Source organism: Triturus cristatus, chromosome 12 (genome assembly GCF_964204655.1).
Source record: "Triturus cristatus chromosome 12, aTriCri1.1, whole genome shotgun sequence".
NCBI lineage: Eukaryota > Metazoa > Chordata > Amphibia > Caudata > Salamandridae > Triturus > Triturus cristatus.
This window is the reverse complement of record NC_140595.1, coordinates 428,956,032-428,976,639: the sequence shown is the minus strand read 5'-3', so window position 1 is coordinate 428,976,639 and position 20,608 is coordinate 428,956,032. Positions and strand designations below refer to the sequence as shown.

The following is a 20,608-nucleotide window of genomic DNA, read 5'->3' as shown; positions in this document are numbered from 1 at the left end:
TTTCCCCAGGAGGCTGGAAGGGTGGGGACCAGTTTTGCAGAGATGTTGGCCAATTTTGTTACTCGGGGCTGGTTTTGCAGGGGTGCTGCAATATCGGCCCCCAGTAACAAAAGCATCAGTGATTCACATCCCCGACCCCCCGAGGGCTGGTCAAATAAAATTGCCAGGACTGCTTTGTGTTTCAGTCTGGCTCTTCTGCCAGGTACCAGCATGGCAAGTGCCTTTCTGTCCTAAATGTTACTTCACATTGTTTGAGTGTCATATTGGTCATTTATGCACTGACTGAAAAACATTTTGTTCACATAAGTGTTAATATTTAGAGATTACTGTAGTAGATTATAACGGTTCCACTCCTAACCCCAGGGGGCATTTACATAGGCTCCACCATGTTATTGAATTACTCTTTGCATGTTATTACTGACTAACATTTTTCATAGCGACATGCTTCTTTAATTCTATTAAGCAAGCAGACCTCCACTATGCTGATTACAAATACATATACACACCTACCCCTTCCATAGGGACTTACTCTGCTTATTTTATCTCACAATCGCAGCTAAGTACTTTTATTGCCCCAACCCACTGCATTTTTTTAGACTAGCATTTTGGTTCAATTTATAACATTACACAGAAGCTGATATGCTAGACCCCTACCCTCGTACTCGTTTTGGGCAATCTTGGTTAGGTTTTCCTGTGAACTCATTTGACACATTATTACTACTAATATACTCATCATAATATTCTCTTTGGCCAGGTTGTGACCTTGTTACTGCAAATCCGCACTAATTTTTATGGGACAACTATTACCGATCCACGATCTTTGAACTACATGCGACATATGACACATACTGTATCAATACCTTATTTGGAGTATTCACCAACCTACAGTTAGTGCTGTTCCCACGACTTGAAGATACAACCTTATACATATTCTCATCAAGTATTTATGGTCACTTATCCTTAATTTATTTCAGTAGATTGATTACTCAACAAGCATCATGTGTTCTTACCTGTTCACCAATGGACTTAGGGTAGTTATAACTAGTTAGATGCTCTATTTTACTTTTTAGACACTGGGTAAGGTTGACGAGTACACAATTCACATTTTACTCTTTCCACCGACTACATGCTTACGGGACATATCATCACTGCTCGGCATATATGTATAGAGATGCTCTTATTCAGTTCTGAGCACACTATATCTTACCACTCTTTATCAATAAATCTACTTTGGAAATGGCTTTCCTCTTACTATCTTTACGAGCACTACCCTGCTGATTATCACTCCTTTGATTTCCACACACATTTTGGGAACAATGCACTTCCTCCCACCTTCTTGGTCTCTGGCTACTTTTATGTGTAACTATCCATTTGTATATCCGAGAGATCTGAAAAATTCACTTAGATGAAACACTTGTTGGCTGTCTCTCTCTTCTTAGCAGTGTTCGATTCCACATACATCTGGCCACAGAACTGTAAACTATTTAAAGAAGTTCTTCAACTATTTCTGGTCTAAGACAATTCAATACTGGTCTTGTCTGCCACAAGCTGAGCAGAGTGGGGCATGTGTGTTGTGGCAGTAGGCTCTATGCCTCTGGAGGTGGCTGGAACATCAGGGCGTGTTCCCGATCACAAATCACCTAGCATGGTCCCTGAATGCCAGAGCAGACAAACTGAGTTGGTATGGTGTCTCACAGATCACAAGTGGCATCTTCAGCCTGATGTGGTACTTTGCGTCTTTGAACAGTTCAGAGAGCTCTAGCTAGATGTATTTGCCGCCATCAAGAAAGGATAGTGTCAAAAGTATTGTACGTTGGACTTTCCACAAGAAGACTTGTTAGAGGATGGTGCACAGTGGCCTGAAAAGATCACTCATGCAGGGTACTTGTGATGCTCTCCACTCTGACAAAGAAAGCAAGAAAATTGGCACAGCAGTGAGAAGCATAGCAAATTGGGCTGCAACAAGTGTGGCTGAGCCAATTAAAGCTTGCGCCAGGCTTAAGCCAAAAGTCTGACTCTGGCTTAACTCAGCTTGCGGTCCTCTCAAAACCTCGAGCTTAAAACAGGCCGAGCTTTTACAGGAGGTAATTAGTCCTAGTGACTACAGCTACTGATCATGCAACGTGAGAACCCAGGTTCAATCATGCCCTCGGCTCAGCATCCTGTGAATCCCGACAAATCTCCCTCTGTTGAAAAAAGGTGCAACGTAGTCTGTGCCTGTTTTCAAGCACACCTATGTCTTTGGGCAGGGTTCATGCTGGGTAAAACTGCCAAAAATAAAATGTGGATTCTACACGTCCGCCACTCTCTAATCTCATCCTCAAAGACCTTCTGAAAAAGCATTAACTTGTGATGTCTGAAAGAGATACAAATCTTGTGGCTGAATTGCACTGTGTGAAACTGGACAATGTGGGATCAATTTTGGCTTCTCTGCTTTCCTAAATTGTGTGATTCAAGACAAACACTATGTTTCACTGAGCCTCCTTTTTGTTCATTGTCACATATGAAAACATCTTCAGATACGTGATTTCAGGATATGAACTGTGCAAAAAACCTCTTTTGTGTTTGATTTAATAGCCTGTTCCATTGATCAATGTATAATCATAATCTGACCCACATATAGGGTACATATAACAGCTGACTTGCCTTAGTTCACGAACATTGGTTTCATGTTGGGGCAGGAAGGTTTCTCATTGCATGTTTAAAAAAAATCTTTTAATGAATGTCTTTTAATGCAGTGATCTAATCAGATGTACTGTGGTGAAGTGCTTTGGCATGTTAACGAAATGCATGTTTTTGAATTTTGAAGACACCTTATCTTTTGAACATGATTTTTGATCTACGAATTGCATACCAAATATTTTCAAGACTTGTGCATGGGCTTTTAAAGCCAGAGCCGAAAACTGGCTCGGTGCTGGCTCGTTTCTTCTGTTAATTTGTTGGCTTGCCCACCTCTTGCTGCTGCTCAATGAAGTATTGCAAATTCCATGGCCCTCCTAGGATGTTATGATGGGCACCAAAGGGAGGAGATGGTGAGTATAATTGAGAATCTCCATGAAGTGTACAAAAAGGGCAGAGAACCTAATGGAGGAAGGCAACATCAGGTGTCCCTTTAAGGCTGCAGAAATGGCTCCTGGCAGACAAGGGCATGCATCCTGGTACTTTGACATTCTTGGGTTTGGGTTTCTGGCTGCTGTCTAGAATTTCAACATCCTCTCAGTGTACTGTTTTTAGATGGAGCATCTTTTTAGACCACAGATAGATGTTGGAAAAGATTTTTTTTTAAAGCCACAGACCTGGTTTAAGCCACACACACACTTTGTTAGCGCGGGACACAAACTTGTCTCCCATCAAAGGCCAGACTTAGTAATTCAAGACTACTCTGTCAGCTACAACAGCTCTTTGAAGAAGGAAACAGCCCTGCAGACAAAGACAATGCTTTCGGGAAGCTTTTCACAGCAGCAGCTGCTCCAGTGTCAGAGGAACACAAGATAGAAGCACCTAAACAAACACTGACCTTCCTCACATTCTCCCGGATATCCAACACCTGTCATGGGAAGACTTTGATTTTACGATCCACATTAGGAAGAAATAACCTCAGATCAGTGGGTTTTATCTACTGTCTTGCTCAGAGCAATAACTTCAGCCAATTGTGTGAAGGAAGCTGCAGGCGCCGTCTCTCTAGCTGCCATATACCTCAGTCTTTCCGGACAAACTGGGGCTTCAGACTAGGGCAGCATTCTTGCCCAAGGTTGTGACTAGAGGTAAGCAGAATATTCCATTCCGGCTGTGGAATTGGTGAAATTGTGGCCACTCTGCTTTGCTCTTTAATGCAGAGTTCTGGCCTAATTCTTCCAATCGCAGCATGTTGGAATTCTTTCCTCAGCGAGGTTCCAAAATATGTGAGCGCAAGCGATTTTTAGCATCGCCTAGTGTGATTTTCTAATGCAGGCTATGCATGGGGTCATGGTCAGAGGGCTGCCGTTCGAGTAGATTTGCTGCCGCTCGAGTAGAATTTCTACTAGAGTGTCAGCAAAATCAACGTCAATGACTGTGCGCTCTTGCACAACGCATGGTGCTGTTCACTGTGATTTTCAGCGCTGCTCACTCTACTAGAGCTAAATTGTAGTGCAAGCTGTATATTTATCACCCGTTGGCAAAATTCCGTGGAACCTCACAGAGTTATTTGTAACTCTGTGTAATTCCACAGAGTGAAAATCTGCAAGTTCCACTCACCCCTAGTTGTGAAACCTATTCATATCAGACAATCCATTCTGGCATTCTTTGCTCCACCTCCTTCCTCGAAGAGAAAGACATTCTCCATCTTGCAGACTCCAAAAAAGCCTTAAGCTTTTACATTGATGGCACCAAGGACCATCGGATGGACTATCCACTCTTTGTGGGGTTTGCAGAAGCAAAGAAAGGTAGGGCAGTACAGTGCAGAAAAAACAATTTCAAGGTGGATAGTCCACTGAATAAAAATCTGCCATGGATTGGATTGGATTGGATGGAAATCAGCCTCCAGAGGATTTTAGAGCTCCTTCCACAGGGTCATGGCTACTACCTCTGTTTTCACATTGAGTGCCTTTCTTGGACATCTGGCTGTAACATAGGTGTTGGTTCACACTTTCACCTTTCATAAAGCATTTCCTTGATAGCTAGATCAGACAGGAGGGGCACTTTGCCTCTTTGGTCCTGCAGAACGGTTTGTTCTGATCCTGGTGTCCGGATGCTTTAGGATGGGGGCGGACACAAAAGTTCACTTTAGGATTTGGAAGTCCTGTTCCATCTCTGCATCCCAAAGGAAATTCACTCCTTTTTCAGTAGATTAGTTAAAGGCGTTGCTTTGGTGAAAAAGTGATTGTTGAAGTACATCGGATAAGGCATTGAGGTCTTCATATGATGTTGGCTGTGGATCTATCTGGGCTAGCAAGTCTTTGAGATCATCCTTTAATCCTTGGTAGAAAAGAGCAGATCTCTTTCCTTTTGTCCATCTGTTCTCAGAAACCAGGCAGTTAAACTGGGTGAGATATGTTACAAGATCTTTGTTTTCGTGCTGGACTTCCAGCAACTCCCTATCAGCGGAATTAGGCATGGTTCTCCGATCTAAAACCCTTTCGAATTCTGTTTTGAATTGTTGCCAGTTGTATAACAAAGGATCATCGGAGTTCACTAGCAGGTCAGCCCACATGGCTGCATTGCCACTGAAATTGGATATTAGGAAGACGTTGCGATACTGGGCATCAGGAAAGGCAGTGGGCCGCACCATAAAGTGCTATTGCACTTGCATTAAAAAGGTTTGGACTCCCATGTGATCACCAGAATAACGCTCAGGGGAAGCTAGAGGAACTGCCTTTGGCACAGTGACCGAGACCACTGGTTGTTGCCCCTCGGCACTAATAGTGGTGGAATTTTGGTCCAGACGTCTAGGTGTCTCCTGATCCTAAAGTTGAGTTACTTGAGAGGCCAGTGCGGCTGTGTCAGTACGGGCAGCTAGCATCTCTTTTTAAAGGTTCTGCATCATTTCACACAGGTTGTCTAAAGTGGACATTTTGATGATATTGCTCTGGAGGAACAAAATAGCATTGGTCTAGCAGTTCTGACAGGCATGCTCATGGTTTCTCAGGAGCAGTACCCTCAAAGCCCACCGTCCAGCAGCACCAACTCTGTGGCCCACACCCACACCTCCATGGGCAGCCTACACCAGCTGTGAATGACCTTTGGCCGTGCACAGCGAGTGTTGACTATGGGGCCTGTCTGACCTTGCACACAACCCTCCACAGATGGCCAAACCCTGCTGTGCACATGGTTTTGGCCATGCATACTGCAAGGTAGACTGTACATGCCAAATGCAGCCAACTACCAGATGTGGAGGACTCAACTTCACCCTTTCACGTAACAAGACATCGATTGCTTTTCTAGACCTTAACATCATACATAAAGAAGGTCAGCTAATTACGAGCCTGTTCAGAAAACCCACAGAACGCAACACTCTGCTTAAATACAATAGCAACCAACCTAGAACTCTGAGGGACTCTCTACCCTACTCCCAATTTCTTCGTATACAACGCAATTGCACTCTAAAAGAAGATTACTTCACAGAGGCAAAAACATTAAGCACTAAACTTACAGCGAGAGGGTATCCTAAAAGATAGATACGCAATGCCCTTAAAAGAGCATGGTACTGCCCAAGAGATTGCCTTCTGGTTCCCAAACCCAAGGAAACACTAAACCGCATTGTATGTGTCACAACCTTCTCTCCATCCTCTAAAAAAACTACGCAAGAGCGTATTGAAGCATTGGAATGTGCTCAATGCTGACACACTCAATATTGACAAACCTCTTTTTGCTTTCAAAAGGAGCAAAAACATAAAAGACCATCTGGTCCGGGCTGCACTCCCAGTTCTGTCCCACACTGGCACTCTCCATGACCACTGGGGGTTACCACGCTTAACTGGCCACACAAAGTGCGGCAACTGTACGGCCTGTAGATTTACTTCTGACTGTAAAGAATTTGTTTTTGGCACTATAAAACATGTACATGGAGAGTTTTCTAATTGTAAGACCAGCAACGTCATCTATGCCATTGTATGTCCATGTGAGAAGATCTACATAGGTCAAACAACACAATAGGTTAGGATCAGAATCTGCCAACATAGGAGCAGACTGCGCTGCAAAACAGCAAATGCCCCGCTGGTTGAACACTTTGAAACTTATGGTCACACTGAAGATGACACCTGCTGGACAGTGATAAGCGTTGTCAAATTGCCACCAAGAGGAGCGGACATCGCGCAACTACTAAACAAAGAGGAACTGAAATGGATCCTTAAAACGGGCAGTATCCACACAGGCCTAAACAGTCTTGAAGACTTGTAATTGATATTTTGGACTCGTATGATTTACATTCAACCTTGAATCATTATCATTGTAATGCTCCTAATGTAATGCTGTGCCAAGACTATGTTACACCCTTGAATCTTTGTGACACTGTTATGTTCCCCTTTTTTGGTATCAATTTATCATTCTATTGATACATTCGCTTCACTGAATCATTATGCTCTTATAACTCTTTTTGAACTCTCTCAATTTCCCCCAATCGGGCTCACTGCACGGTTTTAGCCACTCCAATATGGCCGCCGTATTGAACAACCAACATTGCATGGGTTTAACCACTCCAAAATGGCCGCCGCACTCAGCAACCTTCACTCCACCCACTTGGTCACCTGACTCTTCTCCCAAAACCATAACACGCCCCACCCATCATCACTTTCACTTCCATCCCACTCCATTGAACAGAGTTGCCGAACCTCACGCCTCCCATCACATGAGGTAAGCGTCCTAACCCTCCGCCTGATTCCAACACTATCCTTCGTCCACACCCCCTTGCCCTGACTCTCTGTTTCTCCTTGGATTTACAGCACTGTCTCCCAATTGGAAAGATCGATTCCCGATCTACCCGTTTCCCATTCGTAAGGTAAGAGCCACCATCGCTCGGCTTATCACTCACTTCCTCGCCCCTCTACTCCCTCTCCAATCCCGCTCTCCTCTCCCCACAGGTACATGACCGATATCCTTCGGCAACCACCAGTCCATGGTGCCACGCACCATCCCGATTTTAATGGTCACCGCGAGGTTCCTTGTTCGTTTTCCGAACAACACGTTATCTGAGGTAATTATTTTACTACGGTGCGGTTTCACTACTTCCGCATCACAACCCTTAGCTCGCATGCCATTCTGACCCGCACATTCACGGAGCTTCCATGCCGTATTCATCTTCTGCTGTATCTTTCTGCTACTTTCACTATCCCTTCACCTAACGTTCCGAACCGCGATTGTTGCATTGTCGGCCCTGACTAGAATTGTGCAACTTTACCAATTCTGGTAATTACGACTTAAATCTCTTCTATTACCCACATTTTAGATTATCGTATAGATTTAGAAATGTTTCCATTTTAATGTTCAACTTTTGTATATTCTGCTAGTTGCACTGTCTCTCCACAATGTAGATTACCGGACAGATTTGAATTATCTTTATTCCGTATATACATGTGTTTTCTTTTCTCTCTTCAGCGATACTCTTTCTCCGCTTATCATTTCGAATTGTCTTGGATTTACTGCTTGCTACTTCGTCACTGTGTGACTCTGCTATTTTCGGCATTTACGGCAAAACTGTTTTCAAATACTCATTCCGTGTCCTATCTTGTATAACCCAAGAGGTCACTATTTCGTGTAACTACATGTGTATCTGACCCACATCTCATTCTTTTTCCTTCTACCTTTTTATTCTATCACTCACCTGAGTATTGTTTGTGTGTTTTTTACTTTTATACTAATTCCATATATATGGTTCTTTTCTCTCTTCCCCCATCTTATCCCCTTTTGTTCATTTATGTTGCTCTTTGTGTATGTTTTATAAGGCAATTTTATTCGGGCAATATAATTGTTTGTCCTGATGATGATCCGATATCCTCTTGATAAGGATCGAAACGCCGTCGACACAGTTGTCAGCCTTACACAAATTATTAATTGTATATAATTTTCTGTGAAGGTGACCCCTTGTATACCAGTTGTTTCGCTATCAAAGTATCTACTAATAGAAACAACCGTTAAACTGCCTGAGCCTTTTTGTACTTCACTGTTTATTTGATATGCAAGTCCTTGGATACAGGCTTGTATCCCACTGTTATTTGACTTACATCCGATGTATTATTGCTGAAATATCATTTATTAAAGATGCCCTGTCCGGCTGGACACTGGCACAAATATAGCACTGATTGAGGCTATATTCATTGTATTTAAATATTCTTTATTTCTCAGGGACCACTGTCTCCTGTAGCAGGCCAAACTCAGCAGTTTCTCTTTCAATATGTTTAATTTTGTTATGTTATTTTTTTACAGGGCTCAAATCTTATGGTGGTCTCCCAAACCTTTCAAAAAAGAATATATTTTGTATTTCTTTATTGCCTGGGGATAACCTTTGTGGGGTCATGGTAGCTTACCCAGACCCTTATACCCGTTTCTTTTTTTATTTACCCACTGCAGTGCTCGGTGCACTGTGTTGGGTAATAGCGGCGGCACCAGAAATGACATCGATGACCACACTGAGCATGATGGGGTGCAAATGATAGTTACTGTAGGGCACGAGTTATAGTTACTTGAGATAAATGTAACTGGTCAATTTCCATGGTTTGTTTGTTTAAAACTTCTATTTCTAAAGGATTTTTTAAAAATAAATATTAACATATCACTACAGTTCTTAACTATACAGCCACTTTAACCTCTGTTTTTTTTCTTCAGTGAACATATATTTGTGCAGAGAGAAAAAAGTTAGTGTTGTTACAGTTGGGTAAAAATGTCAGTTTTACTCTAAAAAACACTGAAATTCACCAGTATTAGTTCATTCAAGTAACTAGAACTCACACCCTGCCATGCACAGTGATATAATTTCAGAAGCCATCCGTGATTTTATCTATGATGTCATAGACATTGAACGGGTCATGACTGTTGTAATATATGAGGTCATAAGCAGTCCATGGCGAGGGCGCAAGATAGTTATTTGATCAGTCACCTAATCAGAAAATGCGAAGTCCAATATGGTCTGGACCAGATATTGTTTATTCCGGGGATCAGATATTCTTACTAGAAACAGTTTGGGATTCGCTCCTTGTGCCAGACACCAAGCTGCAATGTAAATCAAAGTAACACTAGCCTGTAATGTAAATCAAAGTGACAGCAGTCTGTAATTGTTGGACTTGGCCCTTTTTGCAGGGTCATCCCTAAACTTTTTGCCTTCCTCCTGTATTTTTTCTGACCTGTTGTTGGCGGTTTTATGACTCTGGGCACCTTACCACTGCTGATCAGTGCTAAGGTGCATATGCTCTCCCTATGGTAAAATGTTGACATTGATTGGGGTCCATGTTTGGCTTATTTGGTTTACTATCAGCCCCTAGTAAAGTGCACCAGGAGTGCCAGGGCTTGTAAATGCAAATGCTGCTGGTGGGCTTGCAGCACTGGTTGTGCCACCCACAGAAGCGGCCTAGTAAAATGTGTCTAGGGTCTGCCATTGCAGGACCTGCGTGCAGTCTGGTACTGTCATGCTGACTGCGCAAGTGCACCTACTTGCCAGTCCCTAAACCTTCCCTTAACTACATATTAGTCACCCCTCTGGTAGTCCCAAGGGCAGGGTGCATTGTAGGTATAAAGTAGGACCTGCCCTGATGTGTGTGGCATGTCCTAATAGTGAATTACAGCCATTTTCGTTTTTCACTATTGAAGGCTACCTGCTCTCCATAGGCCAGAATGGGCTGCTGGAATTATTACACGCTATAATCCCAGTGGACTCCGAGAGCATGGTAGAAAGTCAAGTTTAGTATGCCTGAACTCAGAATAATAAAATTCTTCTTTTAGTAAAGTTTATTTTAATATCCTGTGTTTGTAAATACTACTTTTAGAAAGTTAGTATTTACTTGCTTAGCCATTTCAGTCCGCCTCTGCTTTGTGTGTGTGTGCTGCCTAGTTTCAGTGAGGGGCAGGGCTGGGGAATTCCAGGAGACAGGCTGGCTGCCAGGTGGTGGGTAGAGAGATTACACCAGGATGGGTGGGAAGAGTACACCTTGACTCTGAATAGACCTGTGCTCTGCCACCACAATGCCGGCTCCGCCCCCTGTGGAGCGGCTGATGTCTCTGCCCTGTGCACTGAAAGAAAAGAGCAGAGTCACCATAACAAAGTGCTCCAGAACTGGACTGAGCCAGGCACAGGCCCCCTGGCGACAAAGAACAAAAGAAACTGTGTATAAAAGGAGTCCTGCTCCTAAGAAATCAGATCCTGTTTATGCCAAGAAGAACCTCTGCCCGAAGAGAAGGACCTGGGAAAGCTGCATGGAGGAGTACTGTCTCTAAGCCTGAGAGACTGGCCTGTGGTGTGTGCCTTGCTGCTGGAAGGAGAGGAAGAAAAGACTGAGAAAGACTTTGAATTCAACTTGTGCTTTAAAAACAATCTCCAAGGGCTTGCTTGTGAACTTGCCCCCTGAACTGCGCCCCAGGAACAGTGGGCGCTACCCTTCCCTGGAAGAAGAAGCTGCTGCTGTGGGTGGATTGCTCATGCTGACCCCAGAGAACCTGTGTGCCCCCATCTCGCTGAGCAACGCGACTCCTGAATTGACTGTGCTGCTGTGAGCACCGTGAAGGCCTGCCCTGCCTGGCCTGAGCAAAGTGAACAACTGCCCCCTCGAGCCGGAGCTCGCAACATAAGGAAGAGACTACCTGTGTCCAAGCGCCGAGCCCCTGCGACCCCAGGCCGTAGAGACCACTGTAAGGACCGGCGGCGCACTGGTTCGCCGATTCTGGACAAAGCCGACAGCGCGCCGCGCTGCAAAATCACCCCCGAGCTGCCCCTCCTGCTTCCAAACATCGAGGTGTGCTGTGACGTCCTGAGGCACCCCACGAAGCTTCGCTGTCCACTGACCAGCGGGACTGCAATGCGACGCGGGACGGCCCTGCCGAGGACTTCTGAGGCCGCCACAAACTTTGCCCCCAAAGAACAAGGTACTGTGAGCCCCAAGCGCCCCTGTACGACGCGTACTATCTGGTGTACGGTCAGTACGGCGCTGTCGTCCCGCTACGCTACTCACGCGGGAAGCGTGAGTCTTTGTGCGGTTCGCTCCAAGTCTGTACGGCGCGTCCCTACACCTGTACGGCCAGTCCCGCTTTAAAGAACGAGACGCTGCTCACGCGGGAAGCGTGAGGAGTGGCAAGAGGCGTACCGGACTCGTACGACGCGTACCTACGAAGGTACGGCCCGTACGGCTTTAGTCTCAGTACGCATGCTCACGTGGAAAGCGTGAGAAACGGCACAAAGCGTTCTAACACGGGTACGAAGCGTACAGAGGGCCCTACGAAGCGCACAGACCCCCAAAGAGTGCAGATTGCACCAAAAGTGACCATTTAAAGAACTGTGGCCTCCTGAAAAGTGATAACAAGTAACTGGAACCTCATTTTAAAGTGAAAGACTGTATTTGAAGCCTACCTGAAGAGTTTTATATAAAGAGCTTTTATTTTTACAAAATACAAGTCTTGTGTCTCTGTGTGGTGGGTTGGTGATTGGTGTGGGATACCATAAATGCTTAACCTTATGTACTCTGGGATTTAGCCTGACTGCTCGCGCCACGTTACCTAGAGGGTGAGCAGGGGTTATTTTTCACGAGTAAACCTTTGCCCTGACTTAGAGGAAAGGGTCCCTGCTTGTCGCAAGTGCATACCTGCGCCAACCAGAGACCCCGGATTCTAACATTAATGTTATTCAAAGTGACACCAGCTTGTTATGTAAATCAAAGTGGGCGTAGACTAAAAGTATGATGTTGATCTTTAGGATTGAATGTAGGAACACATTACCTGTGCAGGCTTCATTGTAACACTCTTGAGCTTCACCTCAGTTCTTCCTTTGCTCATGCGAGCTTTTCCTTCAGACCGGCCTCTTTCCTACTAGGCCATCCCTATGTTCTCCAGGGTTGCCTGCTGGATTGACATGTATTACCGTTCCTAGAGAACATGCCACTTTCACAGGTAATGCATGTGTCATTGACTGACATAGGAGTCTACTGTAAGTCTCTCTTCCTACTCTCATAACACTTTTCTTGTTGCTTTTGTTTCATGTGTTCTTAATTGTTTGGATGTCAAGACTCTAAACCTTATTCCGAATCACGACCTCCAGTTTCCTGCCTCTTTGATTGTCTTTAATATTGTTAGTTGCTTTTGTGTGTGTTTATCAAACCATCCAGAGGCAAATTAAATTCTGCTCCAATCAGAGCAGTTAAGCATTACCTTTGTTCATCTCTGTACAGTAAAACACTCCTTGGCCATTTCTTTGCACGATAGAATATTTGTTAAAAAATAAAATGCACACGGAAAACCTTTTAATTATTTTCGCAGTAGTCCTCAACCAAGGGTTAACCAATGGAATTGTATTTTCCTGCAGGTGGATATATCTAAATGATCAGAATCTATGCATCCCTACCAGCTCTTCCTTTGTTTACGGGGCAGTGCCTATTGGAGCCAGTATTTATGTGATTGGAGATCTCGATACAGGTAAGGACACACATTGTTGCATGTTGCTTACTTACCGTTGAGCATAGTTTGTTTAATTGTGGCCTTTCCAATAACCTTTTAACAAGGTAAAGCAGACGTAAAAGTAAAATACCTCCTGGAACAACAAGGTACCGGATACATTACAAGGTAGGGGGCTGTTGCTGTTGCAAAAGATACAAGTTGTATGTGTTTGTAAATGTGTAAAAATGTTTTTGTAAGCAGATGTAATACAAACAATTGCTGTAGTGTCGAACAATACTGAGTTCGACAAAAAAACGTTAAAGTCCAAACAATCATGTGCTTCTATGTCTGCTGCAAAAGCCTCCTCACATCAAGGGGTTTACTACTGTTGCATCCACTGAAGATTTTATCTGTTGTAAAGAGTACCAATGGCGGCGTGGCCACGAGGGTGGCGTGAGCGGTTGCACTTCTTTACCGCTCCATCCTCGCCCGATCAATCGCACTGTCGGAGGCCCCATTCACCAGCCTTCACACCTCTAAAGCTAGTCCGGGATGACCACCGGGGATAACCACCGAGGAAGTAGAGCCTGAAACCACGGCTATGCTTCAGGAGCGACACGTGAGATTCCAAGCGAGGCGCCGCTCCCCTTGCTGAGGCTGCAGCGGGCACGGCCCCTGCGGTTTAGGGGACGCGGCTGTACCTATGGTGCCTGTCCTCCACGTAACAGCAAGCACATCCGCGGCCCTCGTGGGCCAGGCCGCGGCATCTGATCCTCTCTGGTGCCCCAGAGCGACGGGGCTGCCAGCGCTGATAGAGGGAACGGATGCGTCTGACCTTCCTCTCCCTGTGGCCTACATACGCAGCGGTGAGGTGTGTGAGCGGGACGTCCCGGCTCGCGCTACTGTGATCGGCGACGGCCCTTGCTCACCTACTGATTAGAGCTCCTGCAGGCCCCCATGAGCACCGGACCACAAGGTGATTAATAGCAGGCCGAGGGAACTGTTGGGCATCTGGACACCCCACACAGGTGCAGAAGGGGCTGATTCTCACCCATTTTAGGGCGAGCCTAGAGTCTCTGGCGATGATCTGTTGTAGTACAGTATGGAGAGAAGCCCCGCCCATATTTTTCAATGGCTTGTGTCTTTGTGCTTCGTAAATGCTAGCTTCTGATTCCTAAATAGGCTTGTTAGTCGCTCCTTAGTACGGCCATGTCGACATTTGTATCCTCCCATGGTCACTGGCCCCTTTACTTGGGTTATTACACAGTACGTGTTATTTAGATTTGTAAGCACTATTTTCTATAATGAGTTTCTCCAACTTCCAGCACGACGCTCGCATTCAACGCGCCATGCACACTTTCACTTTCAAGCAGCCGGCACAATGGCATTGCAAATATTTTCATGGACGAGCGCCGCTCTTGATCACCTGCCCCCCTAATTTAATATTCATGGCAGAATGGAAAACACATGTTTAAAACTTGCAGGTTATGGCCACAGAAAAAAAAAATATATAAGGGCCATTTAGCAGTGCGTCCGAGTTGTGAACGTGAAGCAATCGCGATATAAAATGTGTGGGCCGCGCGGAGAGAAGTCACCGGTTCCTGAGTTCAGTTCCAGCCCCCGGGGCTAATGAACACGGCCTGATAGATAGGCTGCAGTTAGTTCAGAATGCAGCAGCACGGACCATCTTTGGGCTCCCATGCAATTCCCATGTCACTGGCCTTCTTCAGAGCCTACATTCGCTAACGGTCAGGAAGAGGATCACTTTTAAAATATTGCTCCTTACCCAAAAAGCACTTTACGGTACTGGCCCAGGCTATCTTCAAGACAAGCTCTACACTCCCCAGAGAAACATTTGCTCTGAAAATCTCCGTTTAGCCACAGTTCCTCACATTAGAAAGGCGAGGGCAGGGGGCCAGATCTTTCTCCTTCCTAGGCTGTTCTCTTTGGAACAAGCTTCCACTGACTCTCAGGTGCATTAAGGCGACACCAGTGTTCCGGAAAAAACTTAAGACCTGGCTCTTTTCTTGCACCTAATCTCTCTTCCCGCGGACAGTTTTCATGCTACATCGCCAGGATACTCTTCGGAGTAACAGTGGTGCTTTATGAATCTCATACATAGATATATGCAAGTGCTACCTACAGAGCTAGTTCCTCTGCTGGGGTATGCCCCCAATCAAACTGCTACGGAAAATACCAAAGCTTCACATCTAGGTGTGCTCGCCCATAGTCCCAATCAATGCCTTATGCATGAACTTTGCAGGGATATTTGCATATGCTTTTCCTCTGCTACCACTTATTCCCTATGTTATTATGAACATGAGACAGGCACCTATGATGCTCATATCAATTGCTCTCACAGTGGGCGAGACAACCATGGGTCCCCTTGCTTCTGGATACATCTGATCACTCACACTAGAAGCTGTAGCTCCAGCCAGATCGACTAACGCAGCAAAAGTAGCAGGTGCTCCATACAGATCCAAAGTCACTCAGTCTTGAAATTTGATAACTCACGTCTTCAAATGTTATTCACTGCTTCCAGAGGAGTGAATGCAGGTACTAAAACGACTAGGGCATCTTATCATGTAAAATGCAAACACTGTGCTCCGTATTGCTCTAATATGCCATTGAAAGTAATTGGAAGCCAAGATTTCGGACAGAGTTTGATTTCTTTTACACTTCCAGAAGTCAGGACACGCCTCAGAGCCAATCAGAAAGTCAGAAATCGATCTCATCATGTTGTGAAATGTGTGATAGCCTGTGACTGACCTACTGTCCTAACTTTAGTCACTACTGTGTTTAGCCCACCCACAGGTAAAACAATGTTTCCTACTCATGAACCAAACCCTGGGATGGACTCCGCTGCACTCACTGGACTATTGTTGGCTGTGAGATGGTGACCACAGAAAAGGCAACCTGCCTTTGTTTTTACAACTATCCTTAGACTCGCACCATGGAGCACAACACGGCACCCTTCGATGCACCCCAGGACTGTCCGGGAAGTCCAGGAGGCTGGAGGGAGGATGTGGGTCCTTCTGTTGCCTGACCTGAGCTCTGCTCCCCATGGGTGTCTAGTGATCCTTGTCCTAAACTCTCATGCTGGCGAGCCTCCCCACTGACTCTTGGTTTCCTTTGTCCCGTTCAACTTTTGTCTGCCCATCCGGCTCCTCTCCATGGAACTTTGCTTTACATGGGCCTCTAGTGTCTTACGGAAGCCTACATTAAGCTCTCAGTCTTGGTGCTTGCATGTATGTTCTGTATATCTGACCTAGATGCGTCGGTAATATGATTGAAACATGAATTAAAGCTGTATGGAATTTAGTATATGGGTTTGCTACTCTGCACAGTGTATATATAGAAGAATAACTGCACATTGAACAGTATGCATTTAAGTTATGTGGTGAAATTCATTCTAAAACGTAGTATTCACCATTAATACGTCAAAATGTGCTTTAGAGACCAACCTACATGGGGCTTAAGAGTATTTCAAAGGTGGTGTTAGAAAAATAATAGTTAATTGTAAATTTTAAGGCAAATGTTGCTTGCAAAAATTGGGAAAGGTTTGGTGAGCTTTTTTGATTTAAGGTTTCTCCTCCCAATGAATATTTAGATGAGTAACTTTGTAACATTTGGAAGGGATTACAAACTAATTAAAAAAAGGAGAATGAGGGTTTCCCCCAAGGACTTGGGGAAATATAGCCACTAAAGATGCTCATCAAATGATTTGGTAAACTGTATTAGGATTTAAATTGGTTTGGGTTTCTCCTCCAATAACTGCTATGAAAATTTAGTGGCAACCGGTGCTATTTTTTTTAATTAAAGCTCATTCATCAGGACATACGTTTTCATTACGAGTGGCCTGTTTTCCTTTGCGACAGTTTTTGCACAAAATAAAATGTTTTCCCACAAAGAGGGATACAGCATGCAGGGGTATAGCATGCAGTAAGCACAAAAATCCACATATCCTAGTATTTCCAGGGATTTTTCCCTGTTAAATATGAGTAGGTTTGATCTGTCGAAATGTATCTGGGCAATACAGATTTTATCGCACCCAGTATTTGCTGTGTACGATAAAATATGCACAACTCATAATAATAATTCCTACATGTAAGGTCACAGGAATATCACATATCAGAATTATACAACCACTCATATTGAAGGCCTTGGTGGGATGTATTTACTGATATTTATGTAAAACAGATTTAGCTAGATAGAAGCAGCGTGTTATAAATTAATAGGAGTTGCTGGGACATGATACAAGATTATGTACATCAAATGGAGATTCCACGCATTTAAATTGCACAATTTCATTACACTTCATATATTCGCAAAATAATATTATTTCACTTAAATGTACAATTTTAGGATAATCACACAGTTTTAAGTCAAATACTGGAGCAAGGATTAGAACGGCAGTACCTAAAGTCAGCAGCTTAACCGCAAGACCACCAGGCACTACTATGGCAAGCATCAAGGTTATAGTTTTCAAAATACAGGACTTAACCTACTCTGCTTTGTAGGCTTCTGTAATATACCCAGTATACACACTTGTCTAACTCCGTAATGCCCAAGATAGCCCTTTACAAACTTCCATAATGTAACAGCCACGCTGCTAGCAGACTTTCACTGCAAGGTGAATTACTTTTCAATGTACAGGTCCCATCACTGCCTCTACAGTCTCTTTGTACTTACATTCTAGCTGCTGTCTCGAGGAAGACACCCACCAGAGTTTGTGATGCACTCGCCCCATGCTGGGGTTACTCTGTTTGTTGGTGTTGAGGACTCGTGCAACCACCCCATGATGAAGGTGACTGACTGATGGTTACTGAAAGTTCTTTCCCCTCCCTCTCAGCTACTTTCCTACCACCTTTCTTCTTTTATAAATGCCACAACGTCTCTCTTCCCAAATTTCTTTCTTACCATATTATCTTCCTAGCCCCCAACACAGCCTCACTTTCTTTAGACTGCCTGTAGTTCGTCCTCCTATAACCTCACCTCTCCTTTCTCTGAATCACCCTATCTCTGGACTCATGAGATGTCCTTCCAGCATGGAAAAAGGCTGGACACATCTGAGCAACTCGGTGTAAAACCAACTGAAAAACTCTGTGTGTGGTCAACCTTGTCAGTGACAAAGCCTTCAGAATGTTCCCAGCATCCTTTTGATCACTACCTATACTCCAGCTGAGGACGTTTTTGAGCACACACAATATCTTTCAAGTGACGTTTCTCATTAGTCCTGTTGGCATTCTGTTTTCTATGAGATTTTTACTGCAAGCAACCTTCATACCTCTTCTTCAGCTCCTGTGCATACCAAGGTGTACTTGATTGAAGGAGTGCTAGTTTCTAGGGCTGAACCTTACTGGATAAGAGGGCAGTATTTGGTGCCTGACCCAAGTGGTGCATATATGATGTCTGTGCAGTTCCTTCACAAATAGGACTAGTAAAAATCAGTTGCCTGATTGGCAGTCATTTTTGGCTCCTGTCTCAAAGGGGAGTCCAGGATTCTGCCAAACACGCAAATGGTAAGAAAACCTGTATTCACCGGCCTCAAACACAGTGATATCTATATTTTTTTCAGGACCAACTGTACTGACTGTAGAGTGACTATCCTAGTAAATGGTGACCACTTTTGCAACTGGCCTGGTGGAAGTGACCCTCAGTTGTCCATACAGCCGAATACCCCAGTTCTTCCTGAGGGCTCATGTCTGTGGTAAATTTGCTACAGAATTCAAATGCTCCTACCATCTGTGCTAATGATCAGGGGGAAACTAAACCGCTCCAGTTACAACCACTTCGAAAGGACTAAATCAATTCAGATTGATCTTTTGTCCATACTGAAAATGCAGGTTTCACTGAGTGGAATGAAAAGATTCATAGGCAGAGCAGATTCACTTCCTTGGGCCCCGTAAGACCTGCTGACAAGAGTTTAGTAATTTCTAATGTGTCTTCTGCTTGCAATCTGCCCTTCTGTCAGTTTTGTCAATGATACAGGATAATTGGCTTCTCCTCCAGACTTTCCTGTTTTCCAGTCTGCCGTCTCGTCTGAGAGGACATGACAGTGATGTTTTGGCCTCAGTACAACAACATTTTCTTGGATCTGTTGACCATATTACTGATCGTAGGGGTCCTCCCAGGCATCTACTGTCTGGGGCGTGCTACAACTTGGCGGAATACGCAGGAGTACTTTTTTATTTTATACTATGTGTGGTGATGTGCTGTGTGGAGTGAAAAGTGAAAATAAATCAATCAAAAATACCTGGATAGTGAGCCCTAATTTTATTCTGCTCCTATCCGGTGAATGTATATTAAAATGGGGATAGTAATAGAGAACAGTAACCATTATGTGAAGCTGTCCCTATTTACTTGGTCGACATGTTTCGTGGTTACCCCAACCACTTCATCAGGACCACACAAGGACCAGCCCTGTGTGTACCACTCCGTGTCTTTACGAACAATCAGATAAATTTATACTTTTTGCAACCGATTTGGTTTGCTAAATACATACGATTCCCATGTTACAAGGATTTCTTAGATGCATAGGGTTGAAGTTTTTTTATGGAGGTGTAATCCTACTCCATGGTGTTGCTGGGGCAGGGAGGCTCTAGATATTTGTCTAGCTCCCAGGAACACTGCATATATGCGGTGTTCCTGGGAGCTACTAGATTTAATGGCTGATGGTCCTATCTAGACAAATGCCTGGGAGGACCCCTATGATGAAGCATGTCACCCTGGGGAAACCCTCGGTGAGTGAGGGGACTATAGAAAAACAAGTGTTTTTTTTCTAGTATAGGACTCTACTAATTGTAGAGTACATCATTTTAGGTAGGCTTTATCAGGATCCCTGTGGATCCCTTTTGATAGATATATTGTAACAGGAGGCAAAAACCTACCTTCCTATCCTCCAACTCCCTTTTCTTTATTGTGACCATATTACTGACTCACAACGCTAGTATTATACTATTATTAGTATTATAGTGGACATTTGAGATAGGTCTCCCAGGATGCTTCAGGATCGTCACAGGAGATTATGTGGAAATGATGCTCCAGCACTGCAAGGGTTGAAGAGGTTTTGTGATTTCTCCATATGCTCTCGAAGCCACTACTAGGTTGTAAACCCCAAAAGTGTCTTCTCACTTTGTGTGCACTTCTCTTTTGACGATTCAGGTAAAGCTTCCACAGACTTCACCTAAACCTGTTGTCCGATTGAAAAAGGCTCTTCTACGATGTGAGTTTCCACTATGTGCTTTGTTGTCACAGTCTCCAACTCACCTAAGTGAACAAATTGAAAATCACAGCCATCTCCTGCCCTTACCAGAAAAGTTAGAAAAGTCATCCTCTGTGTCAGAGGATACTTAAGTTGGCTTAGACGTACTCACACACAGCAATCAGAACCATCTTTGATTCTTCTGGAACTCAGATGTTTTGGAGATACCAGATTGGTTCTTCCTGATGATTGCAAATGTATATTTGTGGCATGTGTAGCTGTAGATCACATGCTTTGTGCACTCCTACCATCTAGTGTTGGGCATGAATGTTGCAAATTTTTCTCCAAAGTTTGTTTCGG

At 44.2% G+C, this 20,608-nt stretch overlaps 1 protein-coding gene across 1 annotated transcript in view; it reads left to right on the top strand.

Moving 5' to 3' along the window:
* The window catches only part of GAN (gigaxonin), a 290,872-nt gene that overhangs the window by 245,456 nt on the left and 24,808 nt on the right, over positions 1–20,608 (top strand). The window contains exon 10 of the mRNA XM_085638473.1: positions 12,974–13,083. Coding sequence (XP_085494599.1) covers positions 12,974–13,083 — 110 coding nt within the window. The remainder of the gene's footprint in view (positions 1–12,973; positions 13,084–20,608) is intronic.